General features: G+C 36.1%; 4 protein-coding genes across 5 annotated transcripts; 2 read left to right on the forward strand and 2 right to left on the reverse strand.

Moving 5' to 3' along the window:
• The first annotated feature begins 143 nt into the window (after nt 1-143).
• On the forward strand, nt 144-1,188 carry LOC128891388 (adenylate kinase isoenzyme 6). Of its 2 annotated transcripts, none has more exons than XM_054150836.1 (3): nt 144-334; nt 445-596; nt 667-1,188. In XM_054150836.1, exons 1-3 carry the CDS (start codon nt 292-294, stop codon nt 1,006-1,008), a joined length of 537 nt encoding a protein of 178 aa, XP_054006811.1. In that variant the 5' UTR covers nt 144-291; the 3' UTR covers nt 1,009-1,188. The 2 variants fall into 2 exon arrangements, with proteins under 2 accessions (XP_054006811.1, XP_054006812.1); XM_054150837.1 differs by having other exon boundaries at nt 197-330.
• A 44-nt stretch (nt 1,189-1,232) lies between these two features.
• On the reverse strand, nt 1,233-2,483 carry LOC128891377 (iron-sulfur cluster co-chaperone protein HscB). The gene is made up of 4 exons (XM_054150826.1): nt 2,361-2,483; nt 1,775-2,311; nt 1,444-1,700; nt 1,233-1,366 (listed from the first exon to the last, which is right to left on the reverse strand). The coding sequence occupies exons 2-4, from the start codon at nt 2,141-2,143 to the stop codon at nt 1,237-1,239; spliced, it is 756 nt and encodes a 251-aa protein (XP_054006801.1). The 5' UTR covers nt 2,144-2,311; nt 2,361-2,483; the 3' UTR covers nt 1,233-1,236.
• A 20-nt stretch (nt 2,484-2,503) lies between these two features.
• On the forward strand, nt 2,504-3,498 carry LOC128891393 (probable 28S ribosomal protein S6, mitochondrial). The gene is made up of 4 exons (XM_054150845.1): nt 2,504-2,682; nt 2,818-2,957; nt 3,077-3,244; nt 3,318-3,498. Exons 1-4 carry the CDS (start codon nt 2,638-2,640, stop codon nt 3,418-3,420), a joined length of 456 nt encoding a protein of 151 aa, XP_054006820.1. The 5' UTR covers nt 2,504-2,637; the 3' UTR covers nt 3,421-3,498.
• A 31-nt stretch (nt 3,499-3,529) lies between these two features.
• LOC128891385 (myophilin) lies at nt 3,530-21,457 on the reverse strand. The gene is made up of 4 exons (XM_054150833.1): nt 21,261-21,457; nt 5,007-5,143; nt 4,716-4,920; nt 3,530-4,455 (listed from the first exon to the last, which is right to left on the reverse strand). The coding sequence occupies exons 1-4, from the start codon at nt 21,315-21,317 to the stop codon at nt 4,285-4,287; spliced, it is 570 nt and encodes a 189-aa protein (XP_054006808.1). The 5' UTR covers nt 21,318-21,457; the 3' UTR covers nt 3,530-4,284.
• Nucleotides 21,458-21,967: the final 510 nt, after the last annotated feature.

Genomic DNA, 21,967 nt, shown 5'->3' on the forward strand with positions numbered 1-21,967 from the left:
AACGATACTTACTTATTTTCAACTAAATTTTAAATTAAATATCTTTATTTATGAGAAACTGTAATAAATAAATAAAGAAAACATTTTGGGGGGTTTTAAATAAAATTTAGGGGTTTTTTTAACTTGCGTCAGGAGCAATCGTTCTGTATTTGTTGGCAACGCTGCATCACTGCCTCGTGTTACGAACTACACGAATTTTGTAATTAACCTCTAAAAATCTGTTAACAATGTTTACAATGTGTGACTAACTTATTCTAATAGTTCTATGAACCAAGGTATAATTGTTCGAAAATGATCAACATGAACAGAAATTCTCCGAACATTTTAGTAGTAGGTAAATGCGATACTTAATATTATACAGATCCATTGAAGTAACAATTACCAATGTTCAGATCATACATTTAATAACAATATCAGATTACATGAAAAAGTGTTTAATCCCAGGTACACCTGGAGTAGGAAAAAGTTTAATGTCTGGCCTTTTATCTGAAAAAACAGGATTAGAATGGATTGATGTTAGTAAGTTTGCTATTGAAAACAAATGTTTAGAAGAATATGATGAAGTATATCAGTGTCCTATTTTAGATGAAGACAAGGTAACTAATTCTATTGCCAAACATTCCAGAATTGTGATTAATTTAAGAACCATATATTTTTTAATTATAGTTACTAGATCAGATGGAAAATCTTATGTGTGAAGGTGGAAAAATTGTTGATTATCATGGAGCTGACTTTTTCCCAGAGAGATGGTTTGACATTGTTTTTGTATTAAGGACTAATAATACAATTTTATATGATCGTTTAAAAGAACGAGGCTATACAGGAAAAAAATTAGAAGATAACATAGACTGTGAAATATTTCAAACTATTTTGGAAGAGGCAAAGTCAGCATACAAAGAAGAAATTGTTCATGAACTGACAAGTAATAATATTAATGAAGTTATGGAAAATGTAAATAGAATATGCCAATGGATTGAACAATGGAAAATAGATAATCAACAGGAATAAGACAATTTTGTCAGCCTTGTTATTATTTTATACTGCTGTCTTTCTTTTACATGTCACACTTTACAGTGAGATAGAATGTTAATATATTAATACAGACTCTAAAATAATTTATAAGTAACAAAGTGCTAAATAGTAGCACACTTTTTATATTAAATACAAATATTTATACATTGAAATTGACATACAATTAAATCACAAATGTTTTATATACTATGAAATCATTTACATTCATTCTACAATACCTAAATCATGTTTCAACTTTTTTATTCTAGTATGTATGCTATCATAATACTTCATTCTTATAAGAATATTTTCTGCTTTTTCCATATTTTTTTCCCTGAATGCATTAGAAATTTCCCTGTACAAAAGAACATCCATATTAGTTTATGACATAAATCGATACATTACTTTTCTTTTATTAAGAGCAAGTATTACATCGACAAATTATTTAACATAGCCTCATTTTTGTCCATCAATTTCTTAAGTTTTTTATGATCATTTAATGCATCATCTATTTCCTCATTCTTTTCCATGATTTCCATTAAAAATTCTGCATTCATATTATCTGTTTCTTCAGATATTGTTCTGTTATTTAATTTCAACATATATAGCCCTCTTTTCAATGGATGAGATAATGTACTATAAGCTTTGTTTACCAATGATGATAAATTTTCAGAGAGTTGTTTCTCTTTCTATGGAAAACAGAATAATAAATTATGAATCTTCATATGAACAGAAATATTTCCATAGTATTCCATATACTTGCCTCAGACTTATTACTGAATTTATCAGGATGCAATAATTTTTGAAGTTCCTTGTATTTCTTTTGAATTTCTTTGATTTGTACATCATAACTTTGTGGAATGCCTATTATATCGAAATAAGTTATATTTTCCGGCGCTTCTTGTAAAACTTTACACTTTGAGCAAAATAGATCGGATTTATAGGTAAAATTGCAGTTCCAGCATTTTAACGGGCTGTCACTCGAATATTGTGATACATTCGTTAAAATTAACGAAGGGAGGCAATACTTTTCTTCACAAAGCGAATATAAATTTCGTTGTTGATTTATTAAGTTTAAATACGAAACGTTATATTTTGTTGTAAGATTAAAGAGCATTCTTCTTATAAACATTTTTTATTTGAATATATCATAACCTATAAGTTTGTTAACATTGAGAACAGTGTATTTATGTAGACTTGTAACAAGGTTATAAAGTTGTTGTTGTTTATTTACGAAGAATAGTATTCGATAACAAATGTGCAATGTGATAATTGGGTCTTGCTTTTGTAAAACAATTTACTTGGCTAAGTTCACATCAAGTGTACTATCGTCAGTACAAAACAATTACTATTTTGGCACAGAGTATAGGATAGGGAAAAAGCAAAAACTTGGGCGTTTTTCCACCGATGGCGCCAATGGTATGCTAAACCATTTGCCATCTAATGTCAGCAGTGAGAACTATTTTCACTACAAACTTGGCCTGAAGGCAGTGAATGTTGCCAATACCATTTCTGTGCCCATAAATTTGCTTTTGGGACGATTGTTCTGACTTAACTTTCTAACAGGGAATTGTGTTATAAATGTGGTTTTTTTAATTTCTTCAAAATCCAAATCAATTCGCAAACATGCCGACTTATGAAATGCCACTATTATTACGAGTTATGAAACAGGTACCGTAATAAATTCGAATTCTTCGTACAGTTAACCTTTTACATAAAATGCACTTAACCTATAAACTGCTGTTTATTTATCATTCGTTGCTTAACATTTTTAAGTAGTTGTAAATTAAATATATTTCTTTACAGCCAGAATGTGTAGCCACTTTAAAGAGAGTGACAAATTCAATATTCGAAACAGGTGGTTTTATTAGGAAAATTGAAAATTGGGGAGAAAAAGAACTTCCCATGAAGGCGTCGAGTCACGGAAAACATTATAAAGTAGCCCAGTAAGGTTATCTGTTTCTGTTAATTGAGTATCATTTTTGTGTATATTTAACATTGATTATATATTAGGAACGTATTGTTAACGAAAGTTGAATATTATAGCTATGTTATGTATTTTTAGTCAGTTTCTTATTTGCTTTGATATTCCACCATCAACATTACACAATATTCGTGATGAATTTAAGAGAGACATAGATATTATTAGATCCAATGTATATATACAAACTCCACCTCATCCAAAGGATCTAGTATGCACATTAGATGAAGAACTATTACCTGCACCTTACAGGTAATTTACCTTTTTAAGAAAAGGTACTTATTAAATAACAGTTGGAAGATCTCTCTACTTTTCTCTTTTACAGGCCTAGTGTACTGAAGTTATTAGATATGGCCGCAAAACGAAAGGAGAATCGAAAACAGAAATTTAATTATGGCAGTGTTGAATATTATCCTTTCTTAAAATAAGTGAATTACTCATTGTTATTTATCATATGATATAGTACTTTGTATATGCCATTCAGAAATAAAGCATTTAAAAATAGTTTTATGATTTGATTTGATCATTACACATTAATATAGTCTGCGGGTTGGTTTATTAACTCATTTCATCAATACATTATGAAAAATTATTTTTATAATCATCAAAAAATATTTGTACAAAATACTTAATATAATTATATATCATTTATCATTATACAATAATTATAATAGTTATCATCTCACGTGCAACATGAATTTTTAAAGTATAATTTGGTTACACTGTAACTCGTACGAGGTTTTACAGTAACAGTAACAGAGTATCTAATTGCATTAGTATCTCTGTTTTATAATCTATATGTAATATTTAACAAACATGGAGTCCAATCTTTATTAGCAGCATAATGTAACATTGTTCTTACATTTGGAAATAAATTGGTTTCCCTTCAAAGAACAAATACTTCTTTTTTTTTATAGCACTTTCAATTGTTCACAATTCATTAACGATCTACGTATTACGATACTAGAAGTACGCTTGAAATTTTCAGTTTGAGCAAAGGTGTGTTTTGTTGAGATTGCTCATTTTGCCGAAACAGTACGAAAAAGAATGTTACAACATACCCATCGGTATGCACGTATTTTACTATCTCCTAGTGTAAATGCATACAAAGTCATCCGGTTCATCGTCCACGCGCGCGGATGTGTTTTGTGCGCCATTTAGATTAATTTGGACCACGACAAGAAAGATTGTTGTACGACGAACATTGTCTATAAGTCTAGTACATCATGGAAATAAAATAAAAGGATCGAGTGAAGTTGGAATTTCTTCGGGTGACGTTACGATGAATGCGTTTACATATGTCTAGTATTCCCAAAGTTAATGCCACTTTGATTAGCACCCTTGTTGCTGCCATATTGTAAACTGATAACACCTTGTCCAGCCCTCAGTTGTTCCTCGGTGAAGTTGCGTACATTTTTGTCCGCTTCTTTTGGTCCGATACTTGGTTTACCGTAGTTGCCCGCCTGGAAAGCAAATTTCACGTTAAAATAATGCCAAATACTAATTTTTACAATATATAATTTTTAATTTATAGCAATGTATTTATTATGTCAACGAAAACATCATATAAGCATAGATTCATGAATCCTCCTTTTCTCACCCCGTTTATACTCTTTTACGTAACTTAAGAGTGCTCCATTTCGAAACAAGCTCTACGGACTCTATATTTAAGCAAAATATTTATGTACCAGTACAATAAATGAAATACTCTACGTTCTCGTACCTTTCTACCTAGAGACTGTAAGCAAATCACTACGGAATTGAGATTTTGTCTTTCCCAGAGATCGACTGTCTGGAACGTCTCCTGAGCCGGAACGCCCAGCGCTCTTGCGGCTTCGAGGAAGGCGTTAATATTTTCCATACACTTGAAAGCGAGGCTGGTTTTGTTAATCTTCTTCACCGAACCTTCCTTGATATCGTTCACTAGTCTGAAATATGTAAACGTCGATTTTAACATGGCAGAAATCTTCGCCGTATCAACAAGTGTTTTTTTTTTTTCAAGAAGTATACATACTGGCAAAGAAGGGTCCCGTCCTTCAAAATCTCATAGAAGTTGTCCATGTCCCCGTTAGTATTTATATTTTCGCCCGTGATCGTCTTGATCCATTCCAAACATTCCTGCGCCAACTCCTCGCTGTATTTACTGTTGATCTGCAACAGAGCCGATTTATGATCGTCAATCACTGTTTCCTTGAACCCTTGCTCGGTTAGAAATAACGTTACAGCGCGCAGAAGCTTTCGAATACAGGACGACGAAGCAAACGATAGGATCATTTAGCGGTAAGCTACTATGAACCATTCAAACCAATTTTCTTAGATCTTCTTTAGAAAATGTCTAAAGTTCAATAGTCTGTTATATAAATAAATAATACAGAACAAGTTGACATTGATAGACTTTCTGGGAATTTAAAGTGAAATAAAGAATGAAACGAAATAAATACTCAAAATCTTATTTTCGGTATAATTGGAATGAAATACATATAGATCTCTAGCGCTGATAGTAGAATGACCTGCTGACTTTGACAAAGACACCCTGTATGCATGGACTCGTCAATTTTTCGAATCGAAGGGCAATCCTTTTTCATATTTAATTTCATTCTTATCGCAGGAGCCTCGAGATTCGTCATCAATCTTTCAAACTCGATAGAACACGAGGCTCCGACCGTTGCCTGTTATTAATTATGCGATGTGCCAGTGATCCAAGTAACACATCCTGTAGGGTCTGCGACACGAGCAGTCGCTGGGAGTCACTGACCCAACTTGTTTCAACACTTCGTTGTTCTTTCCAACGCGTCCCACAAATTCTCCCTATAAACGCAAGCATCGTTTCGGAGAAAGTTTTTGTAACGCTCACAGAAACCGAGAACACGTTTCCGCCTACGCTATCGCCGATGAGTGTTTCAGAAGTGGGCAGGTTTCCCTATTTACTTCCTTCCTCTTCACGTATCATATGTTTTCCTCTTAGTGTAAATTGATTATTGCCTGATGTTTAAACACAAATTAATTGAGAAGTAATTACAGAAAAAGAAAAGTAGTTGTTGGTTGTTACAATCAAAATTCTACGGAATACATAATTGACTGACGAGGCAATCTTAAACTATCTTCTCACTTTCTATTTCTAAGTAAAAACAGCTTTTATTTAGAAATAAGGTATAGATTCTCGTTATTTCTGATTACGTTTTACCTGATGCTTGCGCCAATGAACCGACGTAATGAGTCATTAATCTGACAACTGTGAGTGATTACCATATAAGTAATCGATGCTCAACTCTGATAAGGAGATCAAAGAAGAAGTCGTTGTCTAGTCCGTTGATTTATTATTGCAATTCAATCGGGAGCAAACCAATTTTTATATGACGATTTGAAAACGATCGATCCATAGTTATCGCGTACAGTTTTCATTCCGATGCCTGTAGGGACCGACGGAAAACGCGCAATGGTCGCACAGTTATTCACGTATAAGGTTACCTAAAAAGGAAAGGTTTACAAGCTTGGACCGACGCATTCATCCTTGTGCAGTATGCATATTCCGTTAGGCATACGGTGTCTTGATCGTGATGTATTTCGCGTCGTAAAACGTCCAGGGTCCTGATCATGCGATTAGAATAACATACTACCAGATCTGGCATCTGGTAGCCTCATAAAAGTGTTTTCGTAACGAAAGATTTCGAATATTTGGTGCGCGGAAACAGAAAATTTCTGTTTACATTAGAATCTTACTGCTACGCAGCAATTTACAGCGAACATAAATGAAATGAAATTATAAAAGATTATTCGAAGTCTCGCGGTTTGGAATCTTTCTTAAACAGTTAATCTTTTCCAAAAATAATCAGTTGATTGATAACCCAAATTAAACAAAATGAATACATATTTAGGCTTACGAGGCTTTGGCCAACGTAGATTGGGAAATTGACCTTGATGAAATTAGAAGCGACTTCCGGTGTCGGTATCGCGAGCCACGCGTTTGATTCTTACATCAAGAGTTTAATCAATGGTATAAGCAATTTTTGTGTCGTCTTTTTTTTATGGAGATTCTTCAGTTTAATGCAGAATGAAGACATATTCTTCAGTGAAGAAATTGCTACCCATAATCAATCCAACACTAGTGCTATAACTTTATAACATTATTATACAGAAAGCTACTTGTCTTGCTTTGGCAAGTGAAATATATTTGCTAACTGCAATTAGGACATTTTCAAAGACCTTTTGTTAACATGGAAGTCTTAATATGGTAATGGTTTATTTATGCAGCGCGCGCTAAGGAGCTAAACCTCTTGAATCAGCACGATTAACAATTACTTCTATTATACATTTGACAAGGTCAATTTTCGTGTCTACTGTGACGCCCAGAAGTTTAGGACACTCGTCAATCTTTATGGAAATGAAGCTTTTTCTATACACACGTGTGAAATATCAAACTGAAATCTTTGAAGTTGAAGATTCAACTTTCACTGATACCGAGTAATACGAAACAATCGAATCAGGAATTAAGAGAATTTCATCGATCTCAAAGTTCGGCATGCAAAGTGAAAACGACTGTATAATAGGAATCGTAAATTTTTCGATGCAAATCAGGAAGCCAGTCGGAACAATGCCGAGTTTTATGCAAAGAAGTTTCACGTTAAAGGTATTCGCTTTCACCGAACTCGTATCTCAGTCTGTTGAAATTGTGCTTCCTTCCTGAAGTCAGACTATGTAAGAGCAATCATTATGTAGCATGATACCGTTAACAGAGATTGTTTTGTGTCGAAATGTTCAAGCTTTCTTTTCAAATCGTGCCCGTATTGGAATACTCCACGACATTCCGCGCGTGTCACTTAAACACGTACATTTTACGATTAATATGAAATACAAAGTATATGTCACTTTACCTGTACGATTTTCAACGTTGTACTTCATTACTATGCAGATATTTATGCATATTCATATTTGCACATGTAGAGCTAAAGAACAGAAACTTAAACGAAAGTATTTATCTTCGAAACGTTGTAACATGTATATTATTGTTGATATTTCATGAATGTTTGCATAAACACTCGCAGTTAATTTTTGTTACAATGTTATTATTCGTTAATTAAAGATCTCTATCGAACTATTTCTATTCCCTATTGCATCAGTTCCATTCATTTATTCCGAATTCAATGCTCCTATATATTTTATTCTCTGCCTTTTGTCCAGTGACATTCTCTTCAACTCGTCTCGGTTACAAACATTTAATAATGTTAATCGTGCTTCGTGTACAGCTTGCCAATCAGGTTTCTCACTTTTTCTTGCTTCGTCGACGACTTAACAAGACGCAAATGGAACATGACTAATGTCTCTTAACGATTTTCAGTTTTTGCTTTATACATTATTTGTCACCGCGGTAGTGGCTGTTTTAAGTAGGGTGGATTACGTAAACTGCGCTCACCGTGTTTACCCATCGGCGATGCTTAACCGTTTATGGTCGAAAACTGAGACATTCTTGACAGCATAGCTTCATCAAGGCTCTGACATAACTTCAAATTTAATTAGCAAAATATTAACTTCGAGCGATACGACATCGTGTACATGCAAATTTATTCTAATTAACCAACCGTGAAATATGCCCACTCGGTACGCTATTGTCTTCTGAAATTATCGCATCCCTCGAGGATTCAAATTGAACATATAAAAAAGTAAATACTCAATACTAAATTATGTTCCAAAGTTAGGACCTTCTTTCATCAAAGTGGCTGACCAAGTGATCTTAATAAACAGTTCGTTCATTTCTATTGGTCCACTCATTCAAGTCACCACATTTTCATGTCAATTCACTGTCGAATGAATTTTATTTACACATCCTATCCATAATGACTACTATCCTCTTAGTATTTGCAGATTCATACATTTCTTCTTTTTTATAAAATTATTCATGCCTATGACATATCCATGTATCACTGAAAATGATCCACATCAAGCATCATTTAATTTAAAATAAACCATTCATTATACGTATTTGTGAATATTCATCGTGGACTCCGAGTTTGATGTCAGGTAAGCCGTATAGGGTTCCCTTTGCGAATACGTTTTGCATTTAACGATAACTTATCGAATCGCCAGCTGGCGTCTGCTATCTTCGTGATACGAGCTGACAATGTGGAATACTATGTGAATTCTATATATAGGCATTAAGTAAGCGTGTGATAATTTCATTAACGGGTGAAACCAGTGTCCACTCGTCAATGCCGTGCTCACGGAAAATATTTGCGATTCACGCAGAAGCAATGGCCGATCTAAAGAAGTCGATTGTGAAAACACCTGCCGCATTAACTTCCCCGTCACTCGTGTAGACGATTCTCGTAAACCTGAAAGCCAACACGCCTAATCGCGTTACTTCGTAAATACGTTATTCCTCGTTTCGTATTTGTGCGATTATTGAAATAACTGGCTTTACATTCTTTTTCTTTTTTTTTTTTAGTAAAACAGTGGAACCATTCGAGTTTGAGCACCACGTTTTACATTCTCATGTTATTTTTTTTAAACTTCGTATATTATTTAAATTAGCAGTGATGGTGAAAACATTTTTCTAGGATTGCTATCGTATGTGTTTAATTGGGAACCAGTCAAAAGTAATAAAGTAACGAACAACCCACTCTTGTAATAATTTCGCTGAAAAATAAATACGAAGGATGAGTCTTCGAGTCAGGAAAAGGAATATCGACCTTTACATCGCGTGACAATTTGCTTAAATTCTAGGCAGAGAACATTAAATATATTAAATTCTAAGAAGGCCGCGTGTCTAGACTACATGAAGAGCAAAAAGCAAAACGTGAAGTTTAGGGACAGGGTGTGACGTCTACCTATATACATTCCACTGCATACCAAGCGATCTTGAGTCCAGCTCTTCTCGAGCAGGCCTCTAAAGTCCGAAGGGTGTGGTGGAGCCCCATTGTGTTCGAAATTATGCGGGGTTACAACCAGCCTCTCACCTGTATCATTTTTCTCCTTCGACCTGACAAAGGACGCTTTCGTAGACCGCAATCTCTTATCACGCGAAAGCTTTCTTCTAATTGCAACAGACAAAGAAATGCTGCTTGATTATTTGGAACCAATTTTGATCTTTATACTTTCATCCATATCGGTGAAAATCACATATATTATCTAAAAAATTATATCGATACTTTTCACAATAATACTTTACTTACGAGGATTAAGATATAAAGGTCGATAACGTTTTGAATTTATTGCTATGGGTGAAGATTAGACTTGTGAGGAAGGCGATTAATATCTTGGTTACTGGATTAAGAAGCTAAGATTACAGCAATTGAGCGTCGTAGTGATCCAGAGATTTGAATGTTCTATGAATTTGATGAACATTGAAAGTCGATTCAGTGAATGGTAATCCATAAAACGAAATTAATAATTTCTAGTATCCTTGTTTTTCTTTTCTTCTCATTTCCTGCATTCATTAATCTAATTTACGAATGCTTCGAAGTTAACGACCCCCGTGGGACAGTAGAGAATAAGTGACACGAATCTACCAATTTGAATCAAATCATTTATCGATCGATCATCAAAGTTAACCTATGGTAAGCATGGTCAGTGACTGAATGGACGACATCTAGGAATGTGTGTGTATGCACTCTGCGAAGAGCATTGTTTTCGTTGCTTTTAAATTTAGAAGACATAAGATGCTGAATAAATAGTTAATAGGCGTGAGAAGTCGATCGATCGTTCGAGTTTAAGATCAATTGTGTCTAAGGTTTATAACAGGGCAAGGATTTCTAATCATTGTCGATATTAGACTGTGTGCAAATGCATATGCTAAGCGTATTCAGAACATGTACACTTATGCAAATTGAAATGTTATCATTATAGCATTTTATGAAATATATTCTGCGTACGTCCCGTATCTTTCGTATTAACATATCATTTCGCATTAACAGATCTAGTCATTGGTGATAGCCTTGATTCAACCTAGCCGCTATTAGATGATCCTTAGACGCAGTGGGTGAAGTGGAAGAGTACAGAAAGCAGGTGATTTCACTGCATGAAGAATTGTCGAAGTAATATAAAATTGTTAAATATTATAGCCTGCAAATGCGCATTCAAAGCAGTATGTTCGATGTACCTTGTGTCAAGAGGCATTGAAAAGCATTTCTCGTCTATCTGAGATTCAAAGTAGTGCCTCGAGAAAGAGGCTTCCAATTTCAAAATGGAGACTGACTTTTCATCTTATGTTCGCTCGTAGAATAATACATACTTAGCAAGAAAGTTTTTGTACACCTTATCTCGTTCCGGCAAAGAGTTCTACACCTTGTTACCCCTGGGATTAATTACCTCGATTATTGCACGAATTTTCAGCATGACTTCCTGCAATAATCGAGGTTCCACTGTAATCATTCCTCTATTTTTCGTGTATTTTTCTTTTTCGTATGCAACATTTCTTTTTAAATATTACCAAATTTCAAAACCACCTTGTAAAGAGGTGAAAATTGGAAATGTTGAGTGTCCGGGGACCTTTTTAATTGAATGTAGATGTCAATTAAGATAAATACAGAAACATAAACAAAACATCCTTGTTTCTTACGTAACCTATATAAGAGCAAACCATTGTTGGAGCACGCGCGACAAGTGCAGATTGTCGCGGGTAAACGTGATTCGAATGCGTCAGAAGAGGGCAAGTGTTTGCAATTAAAGGATCGTCTTGCGCTCCAGCACTCGCAGCAGCGACGCTTTTAATGGCACGTTAGCTTGTTCACGGTCGTGTAAACTGGGTCAGAGGCCTGCCGTCGGCGAACCACCGGACAAATTGAAGGAAGCACTCTTCAAATCGCGTTTCTCGTTGGATCGTGTCGAGTTAAATTAATTTATCGGTCGTAGAATTAACGTTGTTAACCGACCTATTTATTCGATAAGTAACTGCTACTCCAACTGAAAAAAAATCCTAAAGAATTAGAGAAACTTCTGTGTTGAAACGTATGTTACTAATTGAAAAGAAAAGAGGTTTTTCATTTTCTGAAAAGTCTTCATTTCTGGAGATTGCACCACAGTTTTATTACTTTTGAATTCTTTTAAGAAAAGAATACAAATTGAACGTGAGATTAAGCCATCAGTTTTCATGGCTAAGTATTTAACCTACTAATATTATTATATTTTTGTTTCAAGATGTTCCGGTGGCTCGTTCCTCGAGATCATCTGAACCAAGTTTCAGTGCCGTTTCAATAATTATGAGCAATACAGCATTCGCGTTGTTCACGACCCCAAAAACCCGTCGGACTCGAGGTTTCTATGAACTTTGCTCCGTTTCTCTCAAATGAAGCGCACAATTCAGTCGATTCGCGCACCTTTCGTGAAAAAAATCGTTGACCCACTTTGCAAGACCTCGCGTTGCATTATTCCCGGACGGTTTTATCCAGTTACACGCAATACTTTTTCAATTCTCGAGCTACCACGAAGGTTGTTGCTTGCCGTCGGCCATATAAGGGCCTCTAAACGAGATGAAGCCTGAACAGGTAAGGCATCGCGGTCCCCTGCTCATACGTGGAAGTTTGTAAATTGAATGAAGTCACTTACAAATACGTCACGATTATACAATCGCTTCGGAACTTCGATTTAATCCATTTATTGGCTTTGCTCGTTCACTCGCGGCAGGGTCCATGGATTAGGTTTATGTCATCCTTGTCTACCGAAATCGTATAGTTCACTGTTCTCTTTTCATGCTGGTAATTCTATTAGGTCGTCCCATAAATTCGTGCTATAGACAGAGTCGATATTTAATAAATAGCGATTATGCCAGAAAGGTGGGAAGGTATTGTAAAACGAGAGAATACCGGCTTCGAAAAGGAGGAGATTACTCAATTCGACGTGTATATTTTTTTTTTTTTTGTTTTATAGCACTTAGGTATGTTTCACATATTAATTTGAGTAGCAGAAGAATAAGTGTCATGAATTCTGTGAGACGATCTAATAGTTTCTAAATGGTTCTAATCGTAGGATGGCTTTTGGTCACTATTTTTTAAATTGTTATATTAAGAATTAGACAAATAGGATATTCGAGTGAGCACAGTTTTAGAATAAGGTGACATATGGAAATTTCAAATTAGTTTTTTGTTCTTTATGGAGCATGGTTTCAGACAGCGTTAAATAGGTCGTATACGTTTATTGTAAATACAGAATAGGGACAAAAATGATTAATTGTATTCACAATTTTGAATACTACACAAAAAAAAAGTTCAACGAAACGTCAGATCAACTGTAGAACATTTATGACACAGTACACCTAGCTTAAAGCACGGTAGTGGTTCGCGGTTTTGTGATTAGGAGTCACTGTGGTAATAGGATTAAATCTGATTAGCTTCTAGTTACCCAACTTCTGCTTCTTGGATGTTTTACAATGCCTTAAAAAAATATACTGTTATCTAGTCCATAGAAATCTTAGATACTTGATTAGCAAAAGAAATTTAATACACTGTTGCACTGTCATTAATAGTTTATCAACGGTTAATTGTATCGCTCGAATGATAGAAACGAGACCAACTGTTGGCTCATTAATATACATGTGATTTTTAACGAGCACTCGAGATTCGGTTTGAATAGAATTTTAAGTAGGAAGTTCACGGTTGTTCCTCGATCGTGAAATGTGTTCTAGCGCTCGTGGGAATATGGGATTGTTAATTTAACAGAATGCAAGGTCAGGAATGGCAGCGTCGAGGTTGCCGCGAACTCGGTCATCTTTCTCAGGCTCGTTGTTAATTAACTGTGCAATTTGAAATCTTCTCCTCGCGCGTCAATTCGTTTCCTGTTTAAGATTAAAATGTTCAAACAGTATTCGAGATGTCTGAGAGGAAATTGTAAATTCCTGTCGATCAGTCTCGGAGCATTAATTTTATTTTGAAATTCCGATGAGTGCTTTGAAGCTTATTAACAAGAGTTAGTTTTACATCTTTATTTTTGATTCCCCAAAGATTGCGTCTGTTATGATACGTGACTCAGTTAGCTCAGTTTTGGAGAAGTTTATCCAAGTAACCAATTAGCACGGATTTCGTAACGTGTTCGGGCGGAGATCGTTCGGTTAAGTAATAAATCATCGGTGCAAGCGATCGATAAATAATTAAAGTCGACTTAGGCCGACGAAGATATGACATAAGGAAGAAGCTATTCGAATGACTCACGAGTAAGAGAAAGTCCCCCTAGAATGGGCTGTGTTTTGCACTTAATTTTATCGCGATACTTTACCACGGGGAACGTGAGGTTGCACGATTATACCCTTTAAGGAAATTTACCTCAACAGCATTTTACTTAAATCGTCATCAGACGGCGCTCCAGTTTCGAAAATGGTGTTAATTTCTAGAATTACGTATCGATGATGACGGTAGTTACCAAGGATCGAGGGTTTCCATTCAATCATTTTCCTTTTTTTCATTTAACGACTTTATTCCTCCATATCGAAAAAATGAAAATGGTACGCAAGTACAGGAAACATGGTATTCCATAGGGAGAACATAATTCAGTCAGAATAAAATTAGAATTTTTGGAACGTAGATGAATATCACTCCATTGATATTTTTTTTGGAGAATAGCACTGTATCGAAAAGGAAAGAATGAAGAGCGTTGACAATTTTCTCCAAAAGTATCAGAGCATTAAAATGATATAGTCATGTCCAAATTTTCAGTCAGTTGCATAAGTAGTCTTCGAAATAAGTTACCAACCTGTTTGGGAAAACCGGTTTCGAGAAAAACGTATTTAAAATTTAAATGTCCATTACTTATCTCTGTAATACGCTTTTGGTAAAACATCTTCGTTAACATTTCGAATTTCGCCTTAATATTTCGGGGCACCGTTACAAAACGTGAAATTTTAAGATGGTGCAAAGAATTCAATTTTTATAACCGTTGAAGTGGCGTCCTCCTTTAAGGAAATGTACTGAATGAATCGTAAAGTTTCTAAACGACCCATTTAACCGGATAAAAGTATTTTGTTCGCCCCTAGGGATTCTAAGAGAAAACACAACTTACTTCCTCGTTCGAGAGGAAGTGGACGATTAGTCATGTACCGATGATTTCTTTGGTCGATAGCGTTTTAAACGTTTAGGGCTTCCCACCATGTATCTTTCTGGGAACACATTATCGACAGAAGAGGCTTTAGACTTATCGAAGCCACGAGCTAATTTCAAGTGTCACTTCCTTTCCTGAAAGTCTGTTCAACGCAATATTTGGTAATCGTTACATTCCATCACTATCATCTATATACTTAGTATCAAACCATTTCATAAAATATTCTACTTTTCATTCAATTACATAAATGTGTCCTCATCGTGGTCATCAAGTCATCAGATATCGAGTTCTAAATAAAATTAACAGATTCGCATAAATCATGCCAATCTTCAATAACGAAGAATTTTCTTTCAAGCTTCTCACCAGCAGTTAAATTAAAAAATCAGTATTCATCGAGCTCCTGGCTCCAAGATTAAGGCTTCAATGGTTTTATGCCATATTCGCACCTGATCGTCTCTTCATCGACTACTTACGATTTTGTTAAGGTGTTCCAATGAATCAGAGAGAACCTCGTTTCCGTCTCTCGTTTTCGCGAAGAGAACGAGCAGAATGTAAACGTAGGATTCCACGAACGTGTGCCACGACTCGCTTCGACAGAATTCGTGCTGCATGCTCGGTGTCCTTCGCCTCTATTGCCATGCTCGGCCTCGCCGCGTCAACTAATGATTTGTATACGAATTCATTTCGGTGCGCGAACGTGGAGTTTCGCGGCTCGCGATTGCAACAGAGCGGAATTTTTGCCGAGACGTTTGCGTTTCGTGGCTAATTCCCTTAAATATTTACCCTTTCGATATTCAAGATAATTTTGCGTTTCGACATTTTTTTATTCGTGAGATTCAAGCAATGAGAACTCCGAGGAGTTGCGAGTGAAGAAACTAAGAAATTTGTAGGGAATGAATGATTAAAGATTATTCAAGAAGTCTGGTATGGTATCCAAATTCTAATTTTTATTTGAGAAGTCATGGACGAGTAGCTTGTTAATAGAATTTCTTTATTTAGGTAAAAATTTCAACTATTCCTGTATAGAGTGTTTATATTAGTCATTAATTATTCCAATAAAGTTGTGGCCACACCTGTTCCGAATTTCTTAATCGCGAATCAAACCTCGTTGTTTGGAGACTTGAATGCCCGAACAGGACGATGAACGACGCAAAGGTCAGCGCGAGCGTGAAAATCTCGAGGAGGAAGAACCGGAACGAACGATAATCTAACATTGATTATCACGATACAAGTTTCGAAATCAAAAATAATTTTGCCTTGAGCACCGTGATTTAATACAGACGTGTAATCTAAGTTATTGTTTTGATAATAAAAAGTCCTATTAAATTTGTTGTTTTAAAAAGAAAATTCAGGATCTTCTTTTACAATAATTCGTGATTCAAAAGGCTATAAAATTCCTTGAGTAACTGCAATCAATTTGAACTACGAGATATCTCGTTGTTGGCAGTGAATGGGTTAATGGATGAAACTAAAATCGTAAGAAGCAAAGTTTCTCCGTGGCGTCTCGAGTTATTCGTTCCTAAAACGGAAACCACTTTATAGCACTTCCGGTGGCTAATACAGATATCCTCTTCGGGGATGAAGCACGCCTATGTTTAGATCCGAGGCATAATACTGCGCATTCATAGCGCGACGTTCACGGAAACACGTGGCTGTAATTGTTATCTCGAATTTTTAACGAAGCATCTTTCCTATATGGCGCTTAAATAAAAAGACTCGACTCAATGTTACATTTTAGTTTACTAGATCAGTATGGAAAAAGAATTTTCTAAATGAATACATAAAACAGAATTTACTAAATCAATATATAAAAAAGAATTGACTATGTTTCTATATACAAGTGAATTTATTAAATGAATATGTAAAAGAGAATTTACTAAATTAATACATAAAGCATTGTGACGCTTCTATTCAAATAAAAAAACTATGATTAAAATCGAAACAGTTGCAGACATTATTTGACTCGTTCAAAGACTAAAAACAAAGTTTCAAGCAATAAGTTTCAACCAAGCTCAGAGTCCAATGTCCTCACGAATACATTTCTAGATTTTGTCAACAAGCTTCACCGTATCACTGGAGGAATGAATTGCATAAATGAACATAGTCCAACATTTACATTCTTTCAAAATTTCGTCCACATAACGTATGTTTTCATACTTTACAAATATCTCAACTATTAGCAATTTCCTTTCTCTCATATTACAAAAATAATCAAAATAATAATCGTTCATCAGCCATTAGCGCAAATTTAGTATTTGCAACATAGTCCTGCCTACCTCTCCCAATTAGCGAACAGTCGCATGGGAATACGTGCAAATTACAGTTATCACCGCGTTCTGTTCGTTACATCTGGCTCGTTACGACTCAATTCGATACTACACGCTATTATTTTAAATTACTATTTTTAATCGCTTCTCTGAAACCGTCGCATAAGAATTCCTAACTAGCAGAGGGTATCTGCGAACAGACGAAACCGCTATTTACGAAAGGTGGTCATGGTTCGCGGGGCAGCCACGAAGATACCGATAACAATACTATCGCTGACCTTTCGTCGTACTGGAATTGTCGCGCAACACGTGCATGCGTGTCGATCGATCACTGGTACCGCTAACAGATTACATAATAGTCTCGGACCTTGGAAATTTGAGCGTATCGCACCTTCCGTTACGATTCCACGTCTCCTCCAGCTAACGCCCTCTAATCGTGAGACGCAAACCCATGACGGCTATCAGTGTACCACATACAGCGAGCGAACCGCTGCATTCCGTCGACGATAAGCGTATCTTCGTAATGAGCACTCGTTTCTCCACGAGCGTCCTTCGGACTCGTTGCTCGCCGATTGTCTCACGAGGAACAAAAAAGGAACCGGTGCGAACAACGGACCCCTTGTGTTTTGCCCCATTTTTTCCCTCCCTTGTTTAATTGAGAGATGCTTCAGCTTTTGTACTAAACGGCGCGACGGTGTTCTTCGATTAGAGGCATTTATTTCTCCAATTATCGAGCACGAGTGCTCGCATTGTTATTTAATCGAGATACCATTCTGCTCCATTTCTTCTTTTCTAGATACGAGTTTTCTCGACATGTCACTCGTTATCGTAATTGATTCGACTTTTGGGGCAGTTGATTACAGTTGATTTACTTACTTGAATTGGGATTAATTTCTGACATGTAACGGATAAGTTTTGCTGCAAGATACAGATGAAATTTTTAATTTAATAAGGTTTTTACTATTTAAGAATATTTATATTCTTCCATAGTCCTGTATTTGCTTTTAATTATGTGTTGGATTTCTTACAAGTTTTCTGCTGTATTTCTCCTAAAATTGTTCAACATACGAAATCGCTTCGAAAAAATAAGTCTGGGCAGTTTCTATCTGGTATCTACTTGGAAGAACGTTCTTATAAGTATTTAATATAATAATGTACACGCTGATAAAGTACTGCATTATCAGGTGAACATTCTATCGCGTGACAGTGTCGCAAAAATGTTAGGTAGCCAACGTCGAAACGATTACTGAGAAGAAGTGTACCATGGCCATCGAGTTTCGTGAGGGACGCTCCCTTCTTTGGCAGCGGAGTCTCATTTTAATTCCCCGACCCGAGAGAAGGGACCGCCTGGCAGCTGTTGCCAGAGAACCCACGAGCAAATTCGAAGCAAAAGGTGGGCACACCCGGTGTGTCTTCAGGTGTTCCGAAGAAACACTCCTCGAGCGTATCAAAACTTTGATAATTCTTCGTCAATCCTTCGTTTGCACTCGACTTATCTACGTCCACATACACTATCTCTCTGATGCATGTTTGACGTTTCACTCCTATTCAAAAATTTTTTATTTCTCTCTTTTTAATAACATATGACATGACATAAATTAAATAAGAAATACATAACACGATATTTTATACATCTATACAATTCGAGCATCGATAGGCAAGGTAACTGTTTCAGTGTATTTTAAATTCTTCATTTATCCAGTCATTTTTTATTCTTGTTGGACGTCGAAATTGTCGGTTAAATACATTCACTACTAGAAATGACTTTATTTTTATTAAATAACAAGCTGCCGAACCTGCAAGGCTATTAGGTAGCTGATGCTTATCCGTTCTGATGTTTGGTTCCATACTTGAATATGTAAACAATGTCATATACACAATGAATACTGTATAAGAGGCGCGACAGGTGCTTGGCTAAGAAACGCGTGGTCATCCCCATCATTTCTTGGAACCGTTAATGTTTAATTGTAAAAAGCATAGCCTTTGCTGTCTTCAATTAAATTTTGTATGTGTTATTATTAATTGACATGCAACATTCGATTTCAACCTGTTAATTGTCAAAATAAATAAAGGTTCATAGAATATGGGTACATTTGACATTATCAATTAGTGTTATACGAATTGTTTTTATCGAGTTCCCAATTGGGCGAGGTATGCGATCCAGGGGTTAACGATTTGTCAGAAATGTTTGAAGAGCGTTCCTTATACCGATATTCATAGCGACCAGCTAGGATATCAAACTGTGCAAATACGCATTGTGCATTCCAATTACTTATGGGATTAATCTCCGATAAGCGTTACGGAATATCTCGGTACGAGCATCGTAATCTACAGACGTCTGACCGGCACATACGCACAGATCCAAGGTAAACACGAGAATAATCCCACTGTTCCTTGGATCACAATGAAGCAACCCAATATTTATCGACTTTACATTCCTTCGAATCACTGAACGAAAAAAAAAAACAAAAACAGAATTCCCAATGACGAGTCTAAACTAATCGGGTCCTGAAGTTAATTATTTTGCGAGGCTCTGAACATTTTACGACGTGCAAATGTTCTTATTGTGAAAGTATATTCGTCCACCTATTATTCTAAATAATTTATGTACTCGAACTTAAAAAATCAATGTGAGGACAAGTTCAGAAAAAAAAGATTAGAATATTCAAACAATTCGATAACAATTTCACACCTGTTCTAATAAATTCATAGTTATTAAAATCAGGACAAATTTAAGAGATTTTTAATAGAAAAAGGAAGCCCTCTATGATTTTGAATAGTAGTTAAGTTAAGAAATCAATATCGTTTAAATTCTTTGAATTAAAATTATCGACATGCATTCTACGCACTGAAAACCACTCAACGTGGAAATATATCTTCGTCTTCTGTCGTTTGCACGAGTTCAGGTGCAATGAACCCCGGTCACCGCACATGCGCGGCCACGCACCCTCACTAGGTCGAATTCCACGGGGGATGGTCGCGCAGTAGGTCACGGTGGCACCAACTAAAAGTGACGCATGCGAAAAGGAAAAGCTGACGTTGTTGCAGAACTTTCCTGGTACTACTTCTGAACCTATCACATTTTCTACTTTCCACTAGTCAAACTTTTTATATACATTTCTAAGACCACAGGGAGCATGGCAACCTCCGCGTCAACGTTTCCCCTAGCTTATCAAATTCGTTAATTATTTAATAGCGTCAATGCCCCATGGTGGGACTTCATCAAACTAAACTTCACGATTAATGATAGACCACTCCTGAGACCGATTCTGAGATGTATAGGATTATAGAAGTGAACGTATACATCCGTCGATATGATATTTTGTCCAAAATTTAATGACGTCAGTGATAGATAGAAAGGAGTAAGGATTTTTTGATGACTCTTAAAGTGAATCAGAAAACCAAGGTCAACATACATACGTACATCTATATACACTTCAAGAATTTAATGACATCGTTGACCTATGTAAACATCACTGTAGCAGGTTTTATAATTTGACTGGCCTTCCACTGAGATGTAAGAGAAAACAAATATACCAACATACATATACATGCACACACACACCCACACAGATAACATCCAATAATCATAATTTAAAACAAAATTGAGTGGTATCAATTATACCAAAATCACTATAATAAACTTCATGATTTTCTTATGAATCACCCCTAAAATCCAAATGCAAACATACTCCAACATCCATCATTTCCATACACACATATCCACCTACACAAAATTTCTCTAAAAATCGAATTGCCTCAATGCTCCATATATAACAAATTTAACGATTTTCCACTACATCACTCCTGGACCAAACAAACACCAACACACACTCGTTCATGCTAACGCAACCTCCTGACCGGTATCTTTAACACTCTTCTGAACTACAAGACGTCGTAAAACACGCAGAAGTACAAATGACCATCTCTAGTTGCATTCAACAGTCGGGACAAGAAAAAAAAAAACGAACTCTTCCCCTTACCTTTCTCTGCGCCTCAGCCGCGAAACCCGACTTGGCAGCCCTGTTGCTGGCCATCATACCCTCGACGTTGCTTCACCGGTACAAACGAATGAAGAAAAACGACCAAACACCACGACGACAGCGATACAGCTCGGCAAAACGAACAATAGAACTATATGTATACGATACTCACTATTCCACGGTCGCGGCTCGACTGACACGACCGAGTTCGTACCGGCGATCGCGCGCCTCGCTGGAGAGAATCCTTCGGGCGCCTATTGGTCGCCACGATGCTGGACGGGTATCGAGTTTTCGTCTGACGCCGTGACACGTGACCTCCGTTCTCCAGTCTGGCACGAGGATGACGTCATTCCGACGAATTCCTGGAGCCGCTTTCGTGCCGCCTTCGAAAAACTTCTCCGCATACCGTGCAGAAGTTGGAGGTGTTTCGGGTACTCGAAGAAGGGAGTAACCGTACCGTTTTAACTATACTAGAAGTTGCCATAGGATACTTCATTTTTTTTTTTTTTCAAGTAAGGAATGGTTTAGTATGTAAAGTTTCTTAAGCGACCTGCTCCAACTGTTTCCAAGTGTTCTTTTTTTTTTAATATATAAGAGTGATTAACTTCAATGCAATTTTGTGGTGTTCCACTTAAAGAAGTGTTTTTTTTTTTCACATGGAAATTTGTGAATATTTCTGATCTAATTTTTATTCATTTAGTTCGCTA

Source organism: Hylaeus anthracinus, unplaced genomic scaffold (assembly GCF_026225885.1).
Source record: "Hylaeus anthracinus isolate JK02 unplaced genomic scaffold, UHH_iyHylAnth1.0_haploid 12001, whole genome shotgun sequence".
Classification (NCBI taxonomy): Eukaryota; Metazoa; Arthropoda; class Insecta; order Hymenoptera; family Colletidae; genus Hylaeus; species Hylaeus anthracinus.

Excerpts from the sequence above, each read along its gene's own strand:
- LOC128891388 (XM_054150836.1), top strand. The coding sequence starts at position 292 with ATGATCAACATGAACAGAAATTCTCCGAACATTTTAGTAGTAG. Across the intron at positions 335-444 it reads TCCGAACATTTTAGTAGTAG|GTACACCTGGAGTAGGAAAA; the intron begins GTAAATGCGATA and ends GTTTAATCCCAG. Across the intron at positions 597-666 it reads CTATTTTAGATGAAGACAAG|TTACTAGATCAGATGGAAAA; the intron begins GTAACTAATTCT and ends TTTTAATTATAG.
- LOC128891377 (XM_054150826.1), bottom strand. The coding sequence starts at position 2,143 with ATGTTTATAAGAAGAATGCTCTTTAATCTTACAACAAAATATAACGTT. Across the intron at positions 1,701-1,774 it reads AATTCAGTAATAAGTCTGAG|AAAGAGAAACAACTCTCTGA; the intron begins GCAAGTATATGG and ends TGTTTTCCATAG. Across the intron at positions 1,367-1,443 it reads ATGTTAAATAATTTGTCGAT|GGAAATTTCTAATGCATTCA; the intron begins GTAATACTTGCT and ends TCTTTTGTACAG.
- LOC128891393 (XM_054150845.1), top strand. The coding sequence starts at position 2,638 with ATGCCGACTTATGAAATGCCACTATTATTACGAGTTATGAAACAG. Across the intron at positions 2,683-2,817 it reads TATTACGAGTTATGAAACAG|CCAGAATGTGTAGCCACTTT; the intron begins GTACCGTAATAA and ends ATTTCTTTACAG. Across the intron at positions 2,958-3,076 it reads AAACATTATAAAGTAGCCCA|TCAGTTTCTTATTTGCTTTG; the intron begins GTAAGGTTATCT and ends ATGTATTTTTAG.
- LOC128891385 (XM_054150833.1), bottom strand. The coding sequence starts at position 21,317 with ATGATGGCCAGCAACAGGGCTGCCAAGTCGGGTTTCGCGGCTGAGGCG. Across the intron at positions 5,144-21,260 it reads CGGCTGAGGCGCAGAGAAAG|ATCAACAGTAAATACAGCGA; the intron begins GTAAGGGGAAGA and ends GCTCTGTTGCAG. Across the intron at positions 4,921-5,006 it reads GACGGGACCCTTCTTTGCCA|ACTAGTGAACGATATCAAGG; the intron begins GTATGTATACTT and ends TACATATTTCAG.